Source organism: Heteronotia binoei, chromosome 5, assembly GCF_032191835.1.
Source record: "Heteronotia binoei isolate CCM8104 ecotype False Entrance Well chromosome 5, APGP_CSIRO_Hbin_v1, whole genome shotgun sequence".
NCBI lineage: Eukaryota > Metazoa > Chordata > Lepidosauria > Squamata > Gekkonidae > Heteronotia > Heteronotia binoei.
Window position 1 is genome coordinate 85,336,142 of NC_083227.1, and position 21,471 is coordinate 85,357,612.

The 21,471-nt window shown below is 43.2% G+C and overlaps 1 protein-coding gene across 2 annotated transcripts in view; it reads left to right on the plus strand.

Annotated features, from left to right (window-relative positions):
• Positions 1–21,471, plus strand: part of DENND6A (DENN domain containing 6A) — a 64,848-nt gene that overhangs the window by 27,191 nt on the left and 16,186 nt on the right. For both annotated transcript variants that reach the window (XM_060239728.1, XM_060239727.1), the window contains exons 9-18: positions 788–843; positions 6,670–6,792; positions 7,468–7,563; positions 8,061–8,155; positions 9,312–9,377; positions 9,471–9,535; positions 13,719–13,808; positions 14,886–14,939; positions 15,024–15,133; positions 19,091–19,193. In XM_060239728.1, coding sequence (XP_060095711.1) covers positions 788–843; positions 6,670–6,792; positions 7,468–7,563; positions 8,061–8,155; positions 9,312–9,377; positions 9,471–9,535; positions 13,719–13,808; positions 14,886–14,939; positions 15,024–15,133; positions 19,091–19,193 — 858 coding nt within the window. The remainder of the gene's footprint in view (positions 1–787; positions 844–6,669; positions 6,793–7,467; positions 7,564–8,060; positions 8,156–9,311; positions 9,378–9,470; positions 9,536–13,718; positions 13,809–14,885; positions 14,940–15,023; positions 15,134–19,090; positions 19,194–21,471) is intronic.

A 21,471-nucleotide genomic window follows, 5' to 3' on the forward strand; every position in this document is an offset into this window, starting at 1 on the left:
TGGTGCGTTTGCTGCTCCTCCCAATTTGCTGTCATCTGCAAATTTAATGAGTAGACCGTCTACACCCTCATACAGATCATTGAAAAAATATTGAAAAGTACTGGGCCCAGAACCACGGCCTGTGGCACCCCACTAGACACCTTCCTCCATTCAGATAAAATGCCATTGACAACTACTCTTTGAGTGTGGTTCTCCAAACAGTTCCTTATCCACCTAACTCTCTTAGAGTCCAGTCCACAGTCCTCTAGTTTGCCCATCAGAACATCATGGGGAACCCTGTCAAAAGCTTTACTGAAAACAAAGTTTGGCTCTGATATGTGCAGAACCAAACAGGCTAATGGGAGTAGCACATTCAGCGTAGAATCTCAAGAGAGCCAGTTCGGTGTAGTGGTTAGGAGCGTGGACTCTAATCTGGGAGAACCAGGTTTGATCCCCCACTCCTTCACATGCAGCTACTGGGTGACTTTGGGCCAGCCACAGTCCTTTCAGAGCTGTTCTCTCAAAGAGCAGTTCTCGAAAGAGCTCTCTCCACCTACCTCACAGGGAGAATGTTGTGGGGGAAGGAAGGGAAAGGAGGTGGCAAGCTGCTCTGAGACTCCAAGTGAAGGGCGAGGTATAAATCCAATCTTCTCCACCTCCACCTCCTGTAAATGTATTGGAACTGAAAGATGCATAGTAGTATTTGGTTATCATTTATTAGAAAGGCAGCATAGCATGTGCGCCTTGTATTCTGCTGCATTCTGTTATTTTGACTGAAAGCTTTCCCCCTGCTCATTCTACTTTTCAGCCAGCTGCACAGGTTTCCATTGCTTTGCCTACTGTCCATGAAGTGGATCTCTTCAGGTAAGAACTTTCAGAACAACTTTCAACCAAGATTTCTGAAGTCCTGAAGCTGATGTATTCCATCAGGGAAACTTTCATAAATGAAGGGGTTTCCTTTAATTGCCTGACTGTAGCAAATTGGTAGGGAGCATAAGACAGACTTGCACTTAACTCCAGTGGAATTTTTGCTTATGGCAGCAACTTAATAATCAGCTGAAAATATTATTTTAAGGAAAGAGGATCAGCCTTGCTTTTGGGCAAGTTGCGATGGTAAGAATGTCTCCAAGAGCAGTAGAATGTGCTTTTTATGGCAGTATATTTGACTCTAATGAACTGGAAAAGCAGCATATTTGTAGGATTAGCCTCTGTTAAACCCTCAATATTCTGTTGCTGCATCAGTGCACAAAATAACGTAAGCTCTCTCAGAATATTCCCAGTTAAACTTTGTGAGAAGAAAGGCAGGATGCAGAGGATATGGATGCCTCTGGTTCATATGAACCATCACGACAATCTTACTGACTTTGTTCTTTATAGTCCCCTCCTAGTGGAGACACAGTGAATCATAGTATCAGTGTTCACTGGCCTGAGCAAAGCTGACAGTGGTGTAGTACTGTGCCCCTGGCTGCAGCCCTATCCACATTTTATCTCCACCCTTTCAATGTTATTGCTCATCTATTCAGTAAATTTCCGTTTATTGGCATTGAAGGAAAGATAAAAGAGAAAATATAGATGTACACATATATACAGAGACATATGCATACAAATAGATGAAACGTCAGCAGGTGTCAACACAAAAAAAATGTTCTAAAAAGGTCTAAAATCCATACAAAAATAAATCAGAAAATGCAAATTTTAAATTACAGTACATTACTGTGTAGAAGAGCAGCCTGCAAAAACTTTGCCACAGCATCAGTTATGTTTCCGTCAGTGTTGCTCTTCTACTCTTCAGGAAGACCTAAGAGTCCTGTTCTATTGCCAAATTGAAACATATCGGATATTGTTCGGTGGTTTAGTACTGTGGTTACCATCAGTGTTACATCCTGATTGGTCTGAGGTTCCTGCAGAGACCATTAGCGTGTGATGACTGAGCTGGGGATCCTGGTGCTCCTGGGGAGGAGAAAGTACAGCAGTGGGAACAGGCGTTTATATAAGGGAAGGAGGCCAAGATACCAGAATATTCGACCCCCTTCCAGCCTGTGTCCCATCCCAACGGTTGCAAGCAGTGGGGTCAAGTCAAAGCATCTGCCTCTGACATTGGTGCTGTGCAACGCTAGGTCCATTAATAATAAGACCTCTGTCTTGCAGGATTTCCTGCTAGAACAGAATATGGACCTGGCTTGCGTGACTGAGACCTGGGTGCAAGACGGGGAAACAGTTGCTCTCTCCCAAGTAGCTACTACTGGGTTCTCAGTCCTTCAGCAATCATGGACTATCAGACAGGGGGGAGGAGTAGCAATGTTCATCCGGGAGGCTTACTCCTTCCGGGCACTTCCGGCCCCAAGGATCACTGGTGTTGAATGTACCGGTCTGGTGGTTGAGGCGCAAGAGAGTTTGGCAATTTGGCTGGTGTACCAACCTCCCTCTGCACCGGCCAATGCCCTGCCAGCCCATAGCAGGCTGGGCGTTGGAGCACCCAAGACTTCTGGTCCTGGGTGACTTCAGTGTCTATGCCGATGACGTGGGCTCCACATTGGTGTCGGACCTGATGCGGGCTCCACATTGGCATTGGACCTGGTGTCAACCATGGTGCACTGGGACTCTCTCAATATGTAACAACTCCCACCCATCAGGCTGAACACATTCTGGATTTGCTCTTTGCGGCGGGAATGACAGTGGCCCATATTACTGCTGATGCAGTGCTGTGGTCGGACCTCTGTGCCCTGAAGGCCCGTTTGAACATCCTGCTCCAACCTTGTTTGGGTGGGGGGTGTATTTTTGCCCGCCCACAGAGCCAAATGGACCCTATGCGGTTCCAGATGGCCCTATGCAGTTCCAGATGGCTCTTCGGGATCCTTGGCCCCCTGGCAATTCTCTAGATGAGCTAGTGGAGACCTGGCATAACAGGCTCGCCACAGCCATCGATGAGATCGCTCCCAGGCGCCCTCTGTGCCCCTATATAAAGTTAGCGTTCTGGTATACACCAGGACTACGGCAGATAAAATGGAGATTTAAATGGCTAGAGAGGCATGTCATTATAATCAAAGCCAAGCAGTTTCTATGCACATGCTGGAAAAGTGAAAGTAACAGAACTGCCAGGTAGATCATCTAAGTGACAGAAGGTGGCTGGTTGCCAGATTGCATCAGCCTGGACAATGTCAGCATGACTCAGCAGCAAGCTGATTGGTTACCTGGGTGGATGGTGTGTATAAATGGATAAAGACACTTTACTGTGTGTGGAATATGTATGGTGGAGTTGCAGCGGAGCATTCTGTCGGTTTGGAGAGTGGAGGTGTAAATAAATTGTATATAGTGGTTTTATCACTGCTGTGTGCAAGCCTTCATTCTTTGCGTCACTAAAGACCACCCTCACTAAGCACAGGTGCATCAACAAGGCAGTGGTGGCGAGCCCGCGACGAAGTGACAAGAACAGCTTATAGGTCATATATGAGAACCTATGAGGTGGCAGTCAGGGCCGCTAAGGAAATATATCTTGCGACCATGATTTGATCTGCGAACTCGCGCCCAGCACAATTATTTAGGACAATTCGGTCTTTAACTACCCTACCAAAGGGTATTCCAAATGCTAGGGAATTGGATATTGGCTGTGAGGCATTTGCGAGCTTTTTTGCAGATAAAGTCCTGTCACTCTGCCGTGACCTCCCTGCCACTTTGGAAACAGTAAGTGAACTCGAGACTCCAAGCACGTCTTCTAGTCAAGTTTTAGATTCTTTCACTCCACTCAGCCTGGAGGAAGTTGACAGAATTCTCTCAACTATGCGCCCAACCCATGCCTGTAGATCAGACCCATGCCCCTCTTGGCTAATAAAAGCTAGCCGAGAGGAGCTAAGGGTTCCCCTAAGGGAAATTGTCAACAGGCCCCTTCTTGAAGGAACCTTTCCCCAGCCTCTTAAAGAGGCCGTGGTTCGCCCCCTTTTAAAAAAGCCATCTTTAGACCCAGCTGAATTGGCAAACTACTGGCCAGTGTCTAACTTGCCATTTTTAGGCAAGATTGTTGAAAGGGCTGTGACAGTGCAGCTTCAGAGTTTTCTGGATGATGCTTCTGTGCTTAACCCACATCAATCCAGTTTTTGTCCAGGTCACGGGACGGAGACGGTTCTGGTTGCCCTCACAGATGACCTCCAGAGGCGCCTGGACAGAGGTGGCTCTGCAGTGCTGATGTTGCTAGACCTGTCAGCAGCGTTCGACACAGTCAACCATCAGTTACTGACCTGCCGCCTCGGTGACACTGGGATCCAGGGGTTGGCCTTGAAGTGACTTTCCTCCTTTCTCCAGGGCTGGGATGGTGCTAGGAGATGAACTGTCCTGATGATACCCACTGATCTGTGGTGTGCTGCAGGCAGCTGTTCTTTCTCCGATGTTATTCAACATCTACAGCAAAGGGTTCATTGAAGTTTCAAAATGATCACACTTCTCTTTGTTCAAAACTAAGTTTCATTTATTGATTACAACAATGTTACTCTCTACATGGATTCATTGAAACTGATAACAGGTAGCTTGTACCACTGGCATTTATGAAGACACTTCAAAGACCAGGGCTTTAAACTATTTCTCATAATAAAACTACAATTGTCCCTGCAAGCAACACTTTCACACGCCTGCTTATCTGGTACCGGTGATGGATGCACTCTCCCCCCTGGTGAGGTCCTTGCTTCGCTCGGGAGGCGCCAGGGAGGCGAGCTTGGCGCTCTGCACTTCAAAGGCCTGTACTGGCCTTTAGAGTTTTAGCACCTTCCATTCCCACCCCTCCGCTTTCTCTTGCAGGGCACAGTATTAGTGGCATAGTATTTTATTCAGCAATGGGGTTAGTAAGCATAGAATAAACATGATCAGAAAGTATCGATAACTTCAATGAAACATGGCCTGACACATGTGCCCCCTTGCCCAGATTGCCCAGAGGTATGGGCTGGGTTGTCACCAGTATGCAGATGACACCCAGCTCTATCTGTTGATGAGCGGCCAGTCTGACTCCACCCCGGAAGATCTGTCCACAGAATTTCAAGCTGTGGCAGGGTGGCTCAGGCTGAGTGGACTGAAATTAAATCCGATGAAGATGGAAGTCCTGTATTTGAGTCACCATGGTTCGGGACCAGAGGTCCGCTTACTGACCTTCAGTGGAGCGCAGCTCATGCTGGCACCCAAGGTTAAAAGCTTAGGGGTGCTCTTGGATCCCTCTTTAACAATGGAGGCTCAAGTAACTGCCACTGCCAAGTCAGCCTTTTACCATCTGCGGATGGCAAGGCAGTTGGTCCCCTTTCTTGAACGTGACAACTTGGCAACAGTGATCCTTGCCACGGTCACCTTGAGATTACTGTAATGCCCTCTACATAGGGCTGCCCTTTCCCCAAATCCGGTGACTCCAGCTAGTGCAGAATGCTGCAGCCTGGCTGTTAATGGGAGTTCCTCTACGGCAGGGGTGGGGAACCTCTGACCTGAGGGCCGTATGCGGCCCTTGAGGTCACTTGGTGTGGCCCTCGTGGATTGCTGGACCAAACTGAGCCATGTGGCACTTACTGCCACAGTTCAGTTTGCACTTAATTATCCCAGATGGTGTGGCCTAATATGCTAATGAGTGTGTGATCTAATATGCTAATATTAGGGGATGTGGTCTAATATGCTACTGAGTTCCTGCTCGGCTTTTTCTACAAAAAAGCCCTGGACCTAGGCATTTGCCTAGAGTGGTGAGTTGGGTGTGTGTGTGTATGTGCCAGATTATGCTCTCCCCCACATGACTTCAAATAGAAAAACAATTATTTGCATTAATTTTGCATTTAATTCTCCCTCAACGGAGCACTGTTTTTTAAGTTGGTAATTTTTATGGCCCATGAATGATGTTATAAATATCAATATGACCCTTGGCAGAAAAAAGGTTCCCCGCCCCTCCTCTACAGGAACACATTCAGCCTATGCTGAAAGCACAGTGTACCCGATTCTCTTCAAGGTGCTGGTTATTACCTTTAAAGCCCTATATGGCCAGGGTCCTACATACCTTAGGGACTGCCTTTCCCTGCGTATGCCCCAGGGAGCACTTCGGTCCGGATCTCAAAATCTTTTGACAGTCCCCAGCATCAGAGAAGTGAGGCTCAAATCAACGAGAGCCAGGGCCTTTTCGTTGCTGCCCTAGCTGGTGGAATGAGTTGCCGGAGGAGGTCAGGGTCCTGCGAGAGCTTCCACAGGGCCTGCAAAATGGCACTCTTCCACCATGCATTTTCATGATGACAACACCTGCAGCAGCGGGATTGGCCCATAAAAACATTACCAACAGTCTACTGCATCACGCCACGGTGATCCTAGGACCTCTTAGAATGGTTAACCACCATTAGAACTTGATCACTGTCTGAAACCTGATACTAGCACATGTAGATGTTTTAGAAATTGTTTTTATGTTTTTATAGTTGTTTTATTTATTTGGTCACACTAATGTGACTGTGACCTTAAATTTGTGAGCCACCCTGAGCTTGCCTTTGGCAGGGAGGGTGGGATATAAATAAAATAAATAAAAATAAATGAAAAAAATCCTTAAAGATCTCAAATTGGTATAGGTAATGTTTTTAGTTGTGCATGAGCTCCCCCCCCTCCGTTGTGCTCTTCTTTTCTTTGCTCCTGCTTTCAGTGCTATAAGTATACAAAGGAAGATTTAAAAAGACTATTCTTGTAAATCTGTTTCAGATGTTTCTCGCCAGTGTTCTTTCACATCCAGATGCTCTGGGAACTAGTGTTGTTAGGGGAACCACTTGTTGTCATGGCACCATCTCCATCAGAGTCTTCAGAAACTGTGTTGGCACTTGTGAGGTAAACATAGAAGAGTCTAAAAATCTGCATAACTGTAATCTTATGATGAGTCACAGAAATGTGAAGGATGTGGTAGAATCTTTAGAATATCAGTTTACATTAGATATGTACACCTTTCTTCTCATGTACATATTTTTTCACATGAAGCATTCAGAGCCAGCATATGAGTAATTAGTGCCAAGTTGGGATATGGGAAATGCAGGTTCAAATCCCTACACTTACATGTTGCTTACTAGGTGACCATGGACCAGCTCTCTCTCAGCCTTAAAGGGTTGTTAAGGTAAAATGAAGGAAGAACATGTTTGTTCTTTCTTCTTTTTCCTCATTTCAGGCATCACAAGAAAATAAAAAATTGCACAAAAAAAACCCTTTTAGGAAATGCTGAATTATGTTGCTCTCTTTACACAGATGTGTAATCTTTATTGTTAACCTATGTTCCTTGGGGCGTAAGGTGAGATAAAGATATTTTAATACAAATATTTAATCATAGAAATTTAGCATGTATTAGGTTCCATGCATACAGTTCATATGCTCAAACTGTATATATCATTTTAAGAAGAAAAAGCTGCCTTGTCCTTTAGTGTGTGTGTGAACCAAAATATCTTTGATTTTTACTCCAGTTCATTTTTAACAACAAAATACTATTATTTAACTTTTGATATGTTTGTTTCACAGCTGTATCTCACCTTTGAAGTACTACAGTGATTTCAGGCCTTACTTTACAATACATGACAGTGAATTTAAAGAATATACTACTCGTACACAGGCCCCGTAAGTAAAACAAACAGCACAATTTTGATATTTTATAGTAATTTTCAAATGTAATTCTGATTGTAAAAGGTTGTCTATAGACTCGAGACTTCAGTTGGGAAACTTTAATAGAAATCACTCTCCTTCAGTTATATAAATCTGAAGGCCGTAATTAACCACTCTGTTAGTCTGGAGCTAATGTGTAGTATCTGTGTTTGACCACTGAAGAAAGCCATAAGGCTGAAACGCATTTGGCCAGAGTCTTTGTTTGAGATTTCTGTATGATTTTAACCTGACTTGGGACTGTATAGGGCCTATAAATGTTTTTAAATTATTTTGTAATAAATACACGTATTTTTGTGCATTGATATATATTTATGTCCTATATTCAGTAGTTTTAATACTGGGCCCTTTAATTTGGATTAATTTAACCTAGGTCCTTAATTAATTCTTTTGAGTTAAGTTCTCTCTTCTCCCCTCTTTTGTCTTTTTCATTTAAATATCATCCATTTTTTCAGGCCTTCTGTCATATTAGGAGTGACAAATCCATTTTTTGCTAAAACACTGCAGCACTGGCCACACATCATCCGAATAGGAGACATTAAACTGTCAGGTAAAATATTGTTGGCTGTAGTTTTTTTCCTGAATTGTACTGTTTTACCTTCTTTAATTAAATGCCAACAGAGTGGAAACCGACAGGAATATAAAAGTAAACCAGATACCGCGTTTTAATACAGGAACACAGAATAACAATCTGACTTTTTATATGCAATTTAATTGAATTCTTTTGTAGACATACAGTGCAGTCCTATGCAGAGTAATTCCATGAAGTTCATTTGCATTGTCCTTAAACCATTTCAGTGGTCTTCAGCTGATGAAACTCAGCATAAGACTGAACTGAAAATGTGCACTCAGAAAATTGAACAAGGGTTCAAACTCAAGTAATGGATTGAACCATTGTAGTCCATTCATTCATGTTCTTGTGAGCTCAGTAGGGCTTCTAAAGGAATAGAACACATATTAGTAACTAAAATAATGTAAGATATGAAAAGTAGCTAGATTCAAATCCAGTAGGATCTTGAAGACCAATAAGACTTCCTTCATTAGATACTGACAAAGGGTACCTGATGAAGGGCCTCTTGAAAGCTTATCCCCTGAAAATCTTTTTGGTCTCCAAGGTGCTGCTGGATTGGAATCTAGCTGTTCTACTACAGGCCAACATGTCTACCCAGTGGAACTTTATGAAGAGCAGAGTCAACAATTGAATTGACTTATTTTTAACTAAGAAGAATGCATATTTACACCAGCAAGATTTTCTCTCAGGCAGAAAAGAAAGAATGCTATTTTCAGCAATTTAGAACAAATTGATTTGCATTATTTGTATATTAAAGAGCTAGTTGTCTTCTTGATCACATCTAAAGCTGGGAAGGCTGTGCAAAGCAGATGGGCAAAGTATGCTAAGTTCTCCACACCACTACCCACCATTTTCTCAGTGTCAGGACCTTCCAGTTTCCCTTTTTTTCTTTCCTGTGATATAATAGTAGCTTGCCTAATTTTGGCAAAACTGCCATTTTCACAGGAAGAGCATGAGTCATGTTGAGTTTGCTCACCACTGAGGAGAGGTGTTACTGTGAGGTGTTGCATTCAGAAATAAAAAGTCAACAAAACACCTGTCTGTGTGTAGAAGCTCTTGAAGCATGTATTGGGCTCTTCAGATTCTGGTGTTTGACTAACATACTTGTGTGCTGTATCCTTCATCATTTTGGCAGGTGAGGTCCCAAAGCAAGTGAAAGTGAAAAAGCTGAAAAACTTAAAGACTTTGGATTCTAAACCTGGTAATAAGATTAATAATAATGAACTGAAATATTGCAGTATACTATGACCTTGCAGGACAAAACCAGAGGAAAATCCTACTATTCTTTCCCTAGGTGTTTATACATCTTATAAGCCATACTTGAACAGAGATGAAGAAATCATAAAACAGTTGCAAAAGGTAATATTTGTTAATTAAAGTACTAGTACAGCAAGGGTCTTGTGCGGAAAGTAAAAGAGAACATATGTCTAACATACAGCACAAATCAGCTATCCCTTTTTTGGGAAATGTTTCATGTCTACCTTTTTCTTACAGCTTTACCATTTCTGCCAATCATACTTAGGAACTTGAACATGGAATAGATATTTTTAATGTAGAATAATGACTGTAATGGATGTTTTCAGAGTGGAAAAATGAAGTCCAGTGACCTAGCCAAGATTAATATCCATGATTTATATTCTTACTCTTTGGAAAAGAAGGCTAGGATTATGAAAGGACTGTGATTTCAATATGCCCTTTAAATCCACATAAGAACTTTTGTCAGAATGTTGGAGTTCAGTGTTCAAGGGAGATCTCATTTGAAACTTTCCCAAAGTTTAACCACAGTGTAAATGGTAGAATAGAAGGAGGAATCTGAAACCCTGCTGTGTACCTAAAGCTAAAGTCATAGCCCTCTGGATTACCAAAATTTTATGATGAGATTTTTACCTTCATAAGTACGGTGATATTGATTAGTTCTGATGTAAAAGCCTGTTTATTCCAGTCAGGGCTTTTTTTGAGCTGGAACGCACCAGAACGCCGTTTCAGCTGGCCCGCTTAGCGTTCTGGCTGGCTTAGTTAGTGTTCCGGCTGGCTTAGCCAGTATGCTGGGTCAATAGCAGGGGAAGTCAGCCTCAGGCTCCTCCCTTCCTTGGCCCAGCCGCGCTGCAGCAGCAGCCTACTGAAGTCATGCTCTTATGTCCGGTGGGTGTGTGCGTGTGAAATTGCGCTGCCCCCGCAGCTCCTCCAGAGGCCAGGTGGCTGGCCGAGCTCGGGGGGGTGAAGCCTTGCTGCCCTGCAGCTTCCCCGGAGCCCGGCTCACTGGCTGAGTTGGGTGTGTGTGTGTGAAGCCCCGCTGCCCTGCAGCTTCCCTGGAGCTCGGCTCACTGGCCATGCTCAGGGAGCAAAGCCTTTCTTCTGTATTGGTTTCTTGGAGCCTTGCTTGCTGGCTGAGCTTGTGGAGGGGGGTGAAACTGCGCTGTGGTGGGCGCCTCCTCTGACTGCAGGCATTTTCCCAACCTGGAACTGGCAATCCACTTTTTATCCATGGAGCAACTCCCCTTGATTCCAATGAGGCATTTGCAGGACAGCTTCCCAATGGAGCCAGCTTTGCAAAAATAACAAGAGGGCCGTCTTTTGAATTCTCTGCAGACAGTGCACGAAAATGACCCCCTAATACATCTCCCTCCCAGCCTGTCTTTTAAACCCTGGGTGCTCAGAGCTGAATGGCAGAGCTCACAGGATTAGATACGATGCATCTTTCTGTCTTCCCTTTCCCTCACACCCAGATGCAAATTTTATTCAAGGTCCATTACCTGCTCTTTGCATTCCTATTAGCATAGCACTAAATCCGGAGGTTGTTACTGTTCACATCTTTTTGTTGCACAAACTGGAGAGCGTGCTGGGAAGGGGGGAAATGTAGAAGATCCCTTCTCTGCTTCTTTCCTGGGTTTATTCTCTGAAGGTCTGTTTGCAATTTGCTTTTTTATTTCACCACTTTTTTCCTGCGCAGCCCAGTTGCGCTTGTTTCTACCACCCGATAGATCTCAACACAATATATACAAGAAATGGGCAAGCTCAATTGCAGTGAAAGCCTCCTGAAGCTCAACTGACTAGCCTGGCGGGGGTGGGTGTGGGTGGAGCTGTGCTGCCTCCGCGGGCTTTTCTGGAGCTCAGCATACTGGCCAGGGTGGGATCGCACAGTGGTGGGTGCTTTCGCCTCTCGTCCTCCTTGGAGCCGCCTGCCAAGGGCCCTGCATCGGAGACCATATGGTGGGTGACTGGGAGTTTTTTGGAGGGGGAGAGGATGTTCGTCCCTCCCTTCTTCCATCCTCCCATCTTTTTTGTTTTGTTTCCACGTCTTTTCCCCATCTCTCTCCCACACATGCACACGTTAATTTCCTTCCTTTCTCTCCTTTTCTTCCCCTCTTGAAAGCGTCTCCTTCTTGAAAGCTGCTTTCTGTCCCCACAGGGTAAAGATTTGTGGTTCTCTGTGAGCAACTGAATTATCTGTAAATGGGGAGTTTCTGAGCTGACAGTACAACTCAAAAGTTAGTTTTTCCAGCCTGGTCGGTTGTTTCGAGAACACACCCTCTCATTCAATCTAGTAATGTTTTGTTAAAAGACACCTGTGACTTGACAACATTAGGTTTCTGCTCCCAATGATGGCTTGGTGATTCCCTCTCCCTTGCAGACAGGTGGAAGACACAGTGTAAAATTTCATCATGTTCTGCGTTTGTTTGATAGTTGACTTTCACTTACTTGGCAGTTTTTTTGGTAATGTGTAGTTACTTGCCAGAAGTGAGGACCAAAGAATAGCAATGCTGCTGAAGTTAGCAATTGTGGATGATGGGCAGACTTCCCCAGATACTTCCAGGGTTGGCCATTTGATATTTTTGGAGGAAGTAACAGTGAAAGTGCAGGAGCTTTACCATTTCCCCAGGGGAGATTTGAATTGAAGTGGCTTCCACCCCTGGATTTTGTTCTGCATGCTGCCAAATCTTGACAGTTGGAGTAAGCACAGATCACTCTAATAATGCCCTCAAATGGTCAAATTGCTGGGTAGCTGGCTTGATGCATCCCCTCCCCAATTATTCTTTGTTTGGCCACTGGTCTTGTACCAAGTTAATCTCTCTGGTTCATCCTGTAAAGGCTTAATTTCTTATTCTGTGTGCATGCAAAGCACTTTCTGAAATGCTGACTCCTTCTCCATCACAAGAGCTTACAAGTTTTTAGGAAGGATGCCAGAAACTATGCTGGGGGTTTGGCACCTAAAACCAGGTGTTAAGGTTAACAATTTGGAAATAGCTGTGTGTTGCCATTATCTAAAAACCCTGCTGCTTGGTGAAAACGATGAGGTCTTAATAAGATTGCTGTCTATTTTGCTTCTTTTTAAAACTCCCTCTGCTGCAATGCTTGAACCTGAATGCAAAGGCCAAGATTTAAAAGCCAGGCAAACTTTTTAAAAAGGTAAAGGTAGTCCCCTGTGCAAGCACCAGTCGTTTCCGACTCTGGGGTGATGTTGCATCATGACGTTTTCATGGCAGACTTTAGACACAATGAGAATATGGAGAAATTATCTCAGTGGATTGCACTGAAATCTCATGAAATAACTTGTTTACTTTTTGGAGAACTGTGTAGATGTGTATGTTTATATGGCACAGTTCTAGAGGAACATGGAAATACTGAAGAATTCTGTTTCCTAAGAATCTCCCACTTTCATTCAAAAACAGTTTTCTAGCCCTTATGCCTGTAAAGACATGACCTTAATAGCCCAGACTATCCTGATCTCATAAACTACAAAGGGTTGTGACTCAGTGGTAGAGCATCCTCTTGGTATGCAGAAAGTCCTAGGTTCAATAGCCAGTTAAAAGAATGAGGTAGGAGGTGATATGAAAGACCTCTATCAGAGACCCTGGAGAGCTGCGACAATACTGACCTTGATGGACCAATATAAGGTAGCTTCATGTGCTCCCGTATGTTGGCCCTGGTTATTATTTAGATGGGAGGACCTCCCAAGCAATGCTTCTTCTAAGCTGTGTAGTCCTGTGAGCTAGAATTCAATTTTATGAACTACTGGCATTAAAGTTGTGAGCTACTGCATAAATTAGTGTGCCCTGGGGCCATTTTTCCAAGCTAAAACAAAAATGTGTGCGCTGAAGCTAAAAAAAACTACGAGCTAGCTCACACTAACTCATCTTAGAGGTGGATGTGGCTAGATGACCATACTTCTTGTGATGTCAAAGGTGTGGTCTATAATGCAAATGATGGTGATGTCAGAGGTGTGGCCTGTTATGCAAATGATGGTAATGTCAGAGGCGTGACCTCACATACTAATAAGTTCCTACTGATTCCAGTCATTTTTGAGATCATTATTAAAGTTTGTTGTTTTTCACTGTTGTATACACTTTCATTCTCTCTCAAGTAAACATGGATTTAAGGGATTTATGTATGTTTCCTTACTTATTAGCTTTATATTCCTAAATGATTTTCAAACTTAATGTAAAGTATATGTAATGTTTAAAGTATAAATACAATGGAGTATGATTATTGATTGAATTCTTTATGATTTTGAACCAGTAAATTTACTGTGATTGCCTTAAAGGGAGTACAACAGAAGCGTCCTGCAGAAGCCCAAAGCATAATCCTTCGACGTTATTTCTTGGAACTGACCCAAAGCTTCATTATTCCTCTAGTAAGCTATCATATATATAATACCAGTGTCAACCAATAAAATGACAGATTTTTAATTGAAATTTGTGAGAAGTTCAAGGTGAAGACAAACACAGTGTGTTATATGCAAAGTACTATGAGCTTGCAGAACAGAGCTTCTCCACCTCCACATTTCTACAGCAGCCTACAGCATATCCCCTGCATCCTGGAGCCCCCAGGGACAACACTAAATGCAATGGAGGAGAATGCTGTGGGAGTGGGGAGTTCATTGCCACTGCCCTGCAACAAACAAACTTTGTATCCAACACATTGGGTTCTTATCCATAGGTGAAGATCAGCTTTACAACTTGCATGGCATTTGGAAAATATTTAAAATAATTAATGTTTTATAAGTTTGTAAAATCTACATTGAAATCAATGAGGGAATAATTCTTCACAACCCTGGACTGAGAATACACAAAAGAAGCCCTTAATGTGTAGGTGAGTCACTGGCTAAGTTATGGTTCTGTCCAGTTTCCTTTTTAAAAATTTTTATAACTTTTTCCAAAAGAATATTAAATATGTTGAATCTTAATTACATTATTTTCTTTCCGGGAGTCTGTATGTAGGGTGAGATCAATTATGAGTGTTATTTATTTTATGGAATTTATTTAGCCTATTTATAGCCCACTTTTCCCACCAAGACTCAAAGAGGAAAGAGGAAAAGGTTATGCACCTCTCCACACATATGGACTGAGGCTCAAACGTAATGTCCACAGGTAGGTTCCCTGTGAGGCAGCAGCCTATGCAACAGGAGAAGCTGTGCGTACACACACTATGTACTGTCTAGACTATGCTAGTGAGAGATAGCACCTGAATTATGAGAAATCACATTTACTGTCAACAAGTTATCTTTGCCTCTGTATTCCAAACCAATGAGGTCTTGTGCGACATTTGATTATCAGAATAATATGATGGCAGTATATCACATTTCAAAACTGTTCATCTAGTCAGCTAAATTTTTGGATCCAGGAAGCCAAATGGAATACACTTATGAATTTGTAAAAAATAGTGATGCAAACATGAGAATTATAATCTTTGGAATATTTTTTCCTCCCAGGAACGATATGTAGCAAGTTTGATGCCTCTTCAAAAGAGCATATCACCTTGGAAGGTGAGAATATTTTCATACAGAGAACTGGTTTTGTGGATGGTCACAAATTCATGCTTTATGTTTACAGCTTTGTTTCCTTTGTAGAGTCCACCACAGTTGAAACCATTCAATCAAGAGGAATTTATGAAAACTCTAGAGAAAGCAGGGCCTCAGCTTACCTCTAGATTAAAAGGAGATTGGATAGGACTGTACAGGTAACATTGTTCATCCACTGAGTAATGCTAAAATGTACATAGATTACAGATATCAATATAGAGTAATTTGTTGCATTAACAAAAATTTTAAGCAGAGAAAAACTTTGCTTCTTTTACTAACTGTTACTTTGCATCATATAGCTACCCATTTTTCGTTTACAAATATTCACACATTTGTTTAACCTATCTTCAAAGAGTATTACAAAATATTGTGACCTGTGTTTTCCATCATTACTTGATCTGCATAAAAGTCTGCTTTTAGCAAATAGACTATACATTCTGTACTTCCCCTAAATCTGTATTTGTTTATCAGTGGCAATATAGATGTTTTACTTTCTCGAAGCTTCCAGAGGGAAGTCCCTGTGTACAAGCCTCTTTGAAATTAATGGGAAGTACAAAAGAAGTTTTCATAGCAGAACTTCATTCTGGATTGTGTCCAAAGGGATTAGATACTTGAGGATCTACTGTAAATGAAATCTGTGTAATCCTTTATTTCCTCTGTAGGTGTAATTACTTCATATGTAAAAATTGTCCCTGAATTTTCTTCCCCACCCTTTTTTTTTTGTAAATTCATTATGAATTTTGTAAAGGCACCCTGTGAACTAGGTATGTTCCAGAAATCTTTCTAGTGTTACTCAACTAGGAAGGTAACATTTTAAACAATTTTTAAAGAGTGGAATGAAATTGAGGTAGTATTTTTCCAGATCAGAAAAAATTAGTGGTAAAATAGGTATCTATTCAGCACAAAAGTACCGTAAGTATCAAAAAACCATAAAGTGAAAGAGGAAACACATGAAAATGAAATGGGGAAAACTAGCAGAGAAATTAGGCAAAAATGCTTGTGTTATATACAAAATCATAGTGAAAGATGAAGAATTTGCACATTCGTACTCTAAAGAAGACTTGCATCATTTCTGTGCTCTGCACAATACTTAGCATATTGTTGACATAAAATAAATGTATAGGAGTGATAGCAAATTGGAATAGAAGCCAAATAAAGACAATTATTTTCTAGAAATAATATAGATTGATGATAATTACTGTTTGGTGTAGTGGTTAAGTGTGCAGACTCTTATCTGGGAGAATCGGGTTTGATTTCCCACTCCTCCACTTGCACCTGCTGGAATGGCCTTTGGTCAGCCATAGCTCTGGCAGAGGTTGTCCTTGAAAGGGCAGCTGCTGTGAGAGCCTCTCAGCCCCACCCACCTTACAGGGTGCTGTTGTGGGGGAGGAAGATAAAGGAGATTGTGAGCTGCTCTGAGATTCGGCGTGGAGGATGGGATACAAATCCAATATCATCTTCATCTTCTATTTTTATAGTTTACACAATACTTCACAGCTACTGAGTCATGTTGGTCTGCCCCCTTCATAGTTCTTCTGAAGTAGGTTATTACTGTTCCCATTTTATATGTTAAGAAGCCTGCATATAAGTGATTTAGCACAGGAAACCAAGTGAATCCATAATTGGCCTGGGATTTTAAACACAGGTGCCAAGTGCATCTTACATGAACTGTAAAAAAAGACCTGCATGGTTAATGAACAAATTGATGAAACAGTAAAAGGATTCCTAAGTAGTGGAAGGCAAGTCCAAGTGAGGTAAATAAAATGGAGCACAGGCTTTGGCAAATAAAATGCAAGTAAAAAACAGTCAAAAAGGGACTATGAGGAAAATATTGCAAAAAAATGTAAAGACCAATAATAAAAATACATTAGAAACAAAAGCAGACAGGGATGCAGTGGGGCCCTTGAATGACCAAGGGATAAAAGGATCACTAAAGGATGACAGGGAAATGGCAGAGAAGCTGAATTCATGTTTTGCCTCTGTCTTTACTGTGGAAAATGTGAAGTGCTTGCCCACTCCAGAACTGCTGGTTTCAGGTGGAGGGGGAGAGTATCAAAAGGTCTGAGTTGGATTGAGGTGACAAGAGAGGAGGTCCTGTGACTGATGGAGAAATTAAAAACTGAAAAATAACGAGGTTACATACATCCAAGAGTTCCGAAAGAACTCAGATGTGAACTTGTTGATCTCCTGACAAAAAATATGCAATCTATCACTAAAATCCGTCACTATTCCTTAGAACTGGAAGGTAGCTATTGTAATTCCCATCTTTTAAAAAAGATTCCAGAGGAGAGCCAGGAAACTACAGGCTGGTCAGTCTAATGTTGACACCAGGTAAGTTGGTGGAATCCATTAGTAAAGATAGAATTAGTAGGGGAGGGACGGTGGCTCAGTGGTAGAGCATCTGCTTGGTAAGCAGAAGGTCGCAGGTTCAATCCCCGGCATCTCCACTAAAAAAGGGTCCAGGCAAATAGGTGTGAAAAACCTCTGCTTGAGACCCTGGAGAGCTCCTGGCAGTCTGAGTAGACAATACTGACTTTGATGGACCAAGGGTCTGATTCAGTGTAAGGAAGCTTCATATGTTCAGTAGGCACATATTGAGGAAGAATCAGCATGGATTCTGTAAGGAAAGATCTTGGCAGTAAAGTGGCTAGATTGAGGGTGACACTAAATTGTTCAGGGCATTGAGAAACAAGGAGGATTGAGGAGCTCCAGAGGGATTTGGCATGACTGGGTGACTGGGTGTTCTTGTGGCAAATGAGCTTCAACATGGGAAAGTTGCACATTGGAGCAAAAAAATCCTAACTAAAAATATACATGGATGGGGTCCAAGCTGGCAGTAACTGACCAGGAGAGAGATCTTAGTCATGGTAGATAACTCACTGCAGATGTGGACTCAGTGTGTGACTGCAATAAAAAAACGCAAATGCTTTGCTGGAGATTATTAGGAAGGGGATTGAAAAGAAATCAGCCACTATCATAATGCTCCTGTAAAAATCTTTAGTATGGCCTCATTTGGAATACGTACAATTTTTGGTCACTGCACCTCAAAAAAGATGATAGGATTGGAAAAAGTGCAGGAAAGGGCAATAAAAATGATTAAGGAGATGGAACACGTTTCCTGTGAAGAACGGTTGAAGAGGTTAGGGCACTTTAGCTTGGAGAAATGACAATTGTGTGGTAACATGATAGTGGTTCACAAATGTATGCATGAGATAGAGAAGAAAAAGAAAGTAGTACTTTTCTCCCTTTCCCACAATACAAGAACTAATGGGCACTTAATAAAACGAATGAACAGTATGCTTTGAACATATAAAATAAAAGTACTTCTTCACCCAAAGAGTAATGAACATATGAAATTCACTGCCACAGGAAGTGGTGGTGGCTACAAGGGATGACAGCTTCAAGAGGGGATTGGATAAACATTTGAAGCAGAGGTCCATAAGTGGCTATTAGCCACAAGGTGTAGATGGAGCACTCTGGGGCAGTGATGGTATTTATTCTTGGTGCTTGGGGGGTAACTATGGGAAGGCTTCTGGAGTTCTGGCCCCACCAGTGGACCTCCTGATGGCACCTGGGTTTTGTGTGATACAGAGTGTTGGATTGGATGAGCCGTTGGCCTGATCCAACATGGCTTCTCTAATGTTCTTATCAGGTTCCCATTCTCTTGGAAAGCCTCATCTTGCAAAAGTCCAAACATCCCAGAAGTGTGAGACTGCAGCTGACTATCCCCTGTTCTTCATCTGGCAAAAGAAATCATTTTAATGATGGAACTAATGAAATCACCATATTTATTCTTTTTAGTTGATTATCAGATTGTAACAAGCTATTGTTATGAGGGAGAATAGGACTCCCCCCTCCCCTTGAGAGCTGCTACAAACAGAATTGTTGGTGGGGAGGTTGTGCAATATTCTACACATTCAGTGTGATTTCTCCCATTTATATCAGCAAGTATGCTCTGTAATAGCTTATTCTCTGTAATATTATTTGTTATAATAAGTTATTCTCAAGTTCTTATATTTCAAATGTTTTGGCTTTGAAAGCAGAGTTGCTGTAAGGTTGATTCCAGAATGCCACTTTATTCCATTAATTAGATTAATTTTCCTTTTATCTTAAAGACACTTCTTGAAATCTCCTAACTTTGATGGTTGGTTCAGGACACGACGGAAAGAAATGACACAAAAGTTGGAGGCACTGCATTTAGAAGCATTGTGCAATGAGGTTAGAAAAGCAGTTTTTTCCATTATGTACTTTTTGTCCTCTCTAGAGGTATCACAATAAAACCCTCAGAACATTTCATTTAAGGTGCAACTAGATGGAATGATGGAGCTCCATAATTTGATTTCCAGATGGCTCCTAGTTTTTGTTTTTGTTTTAAACAGGTCTGAAAAGGAAGGGGGGGGGCGTTGTCTGAGAGTTGTGCTTTGTCAGGTTGGAACTAACCTTTGTATCCCCCATGCAATTTCCCCTAAAGAAATATCCTTCCATACAATTATTATTCACTTGTTAGGGAGAAAAAGATGGTCACCTTTTTATTCACTTGTTAGGGAGAAAAAGATGGTCTTTTCCTACTAGGACTAATACCAACTTCACAGTAAATTGGTGTAGGTTTCTTTCTCCCTCGGGGAAAAGGATAAAACCCCAGTACTGTAATCCTGATCCAGAAGTAAAAAGGGGGTGTCTTACTACAGTGACCCAGAAGGATGCATAGATCTGATCACACAAGCAGTAAATAAAGTGGTTAACCAGTGTCCAGTCTGCAGTTCTTCAGACTATATAATAAGACTGTTTAGTCCTACCAAACAAATGCATGGAGAAAATCAGGGGAAAGGTTAGGTGTAATGTACAGATATCGGCGACGTTCAGATGGCAGCATGATTTATTAGCGAGTACATCACAAAGACAACATGGTGGGGCTGGGTTCCCTGTTATATACATTTCCCGGTACAACCTTCTTCCTGGTCGGGTCCAATCCTGGCCAGTTAAACTTCCTGCCACTGTTCGTCATAGGCGGCTGCGTTCGTCCCTTCCAGGCACCGCCCGCAGATGCGCTGTGCTGTACTTCCAGGGACGAACGCCAGACACAACACTCCTCCCCCCCCAGTTCAAGATACATAGTCTTTCAAATGAGCGGGCAGCTGCTGCTCTCTGAGCGACTGCCAAGGTTCGATCTGGGGAGCTGGGGCTGCTGTGTGGGGTTCTGTAACCGCTGGTTCTTAGCTTTGGGCTGTGGTCAGCAGAGCGTTGTCTCGATCCTGCGGAGGTATCTCCCCCGCCCCGTAAGGCTCCTCCGCCAGTAACCCCAGCGAGCTCAGCAGAGTTGCTTCTTGCAGCGGCCCTGTGCTCTCCCCTTCCCCACTCCCCCTGGCCCTGCCAGTTCCTCTGGCAGGGTGTGGCGACGGAGTTGGTCTGTGTGTCTGTGGAGAAGCTACCCCCCTTCTGACGAGACCTCGTAACAGCAGGACCCGGTGAGCCACAGCACCCAAGCTGGTATCCACTCCAGCCCGCTCACAAAGTTCTTGGCATAGACCAGAAAGACTGGAAAGAACCCCCTAGTGGCCACCCTGGTCTCGGGGGAGTTGCAGAGGTCCGGGGCCCGGTCAGGATGTAACCTATCAAGCTGGGTGTTTAACCACCTGCCCGTGAGTAACTAGACAGGGCTTATGCCCATAGCCGGGTTGGGGTTGATCCTGTTCCCAAACAGGAAGGCAGACAGTTGGTGGTCCCAATCCCCTTGGACTATGCAACCCAGGGCCTCCTTGGTTGTGCGAACCATGCACTCCGCTTGGCCGTTAGTGGCTGGGTGAAAGGGAGCGGACTGTATGTGGCGGATGAGGTACCTATTCAGGAATTCCTGGAACTCCCGGGAGGTAAATGCGGTGCCATTGTCTGTCACTACAGTGTCAGGGATTCCGTGGGTGCAAAAAACCCTCTGTAAGGCTCTGACTGTGGCCATGGTGGAGGTGGAAGTGACTGGGATGACCTACAGCCACTTCGTGTAAGCATCCACCAAGATAAAGAATATTTGCCCCTAGTATGGTCCCACAAAATCTAAGTGTAGCTGGGACCACGGCACCTGATTGAATTCCCAGCAGTGAATGGGGACACCAGGCGGATTCGGCCGGGACTCTTGGCAGGACGGGCATCTCCTAACCCACCCCTCAATCTCTTCATCCATTCCCGGCCACCATACGTAGCTCCACGCCAGAGTTTTCATATGCACTATCCCCGGGTGCGTCTCATGCAAGGCTTCAAGCACTTGCTTCTGGAGTGGGGGAGGGACCACCACTCTGCTGCCCCAAAGAATACACCCTTTGTGTAAGGAGAGTTCTTTCCAGCGGGAAACAAACGGTCTGAATGCAGCATCCAATTTGTCCGTGGGCCAACCCCTCCCCACCCAGTCCGAAATGCGTGCAAGGACGCGGTCTCTGCCCGTGGGCCTGGCTACCTCCGCTGTGTGGAGGGGCCACTCCGGCAGAGACTTCAGGAGCATCACGTG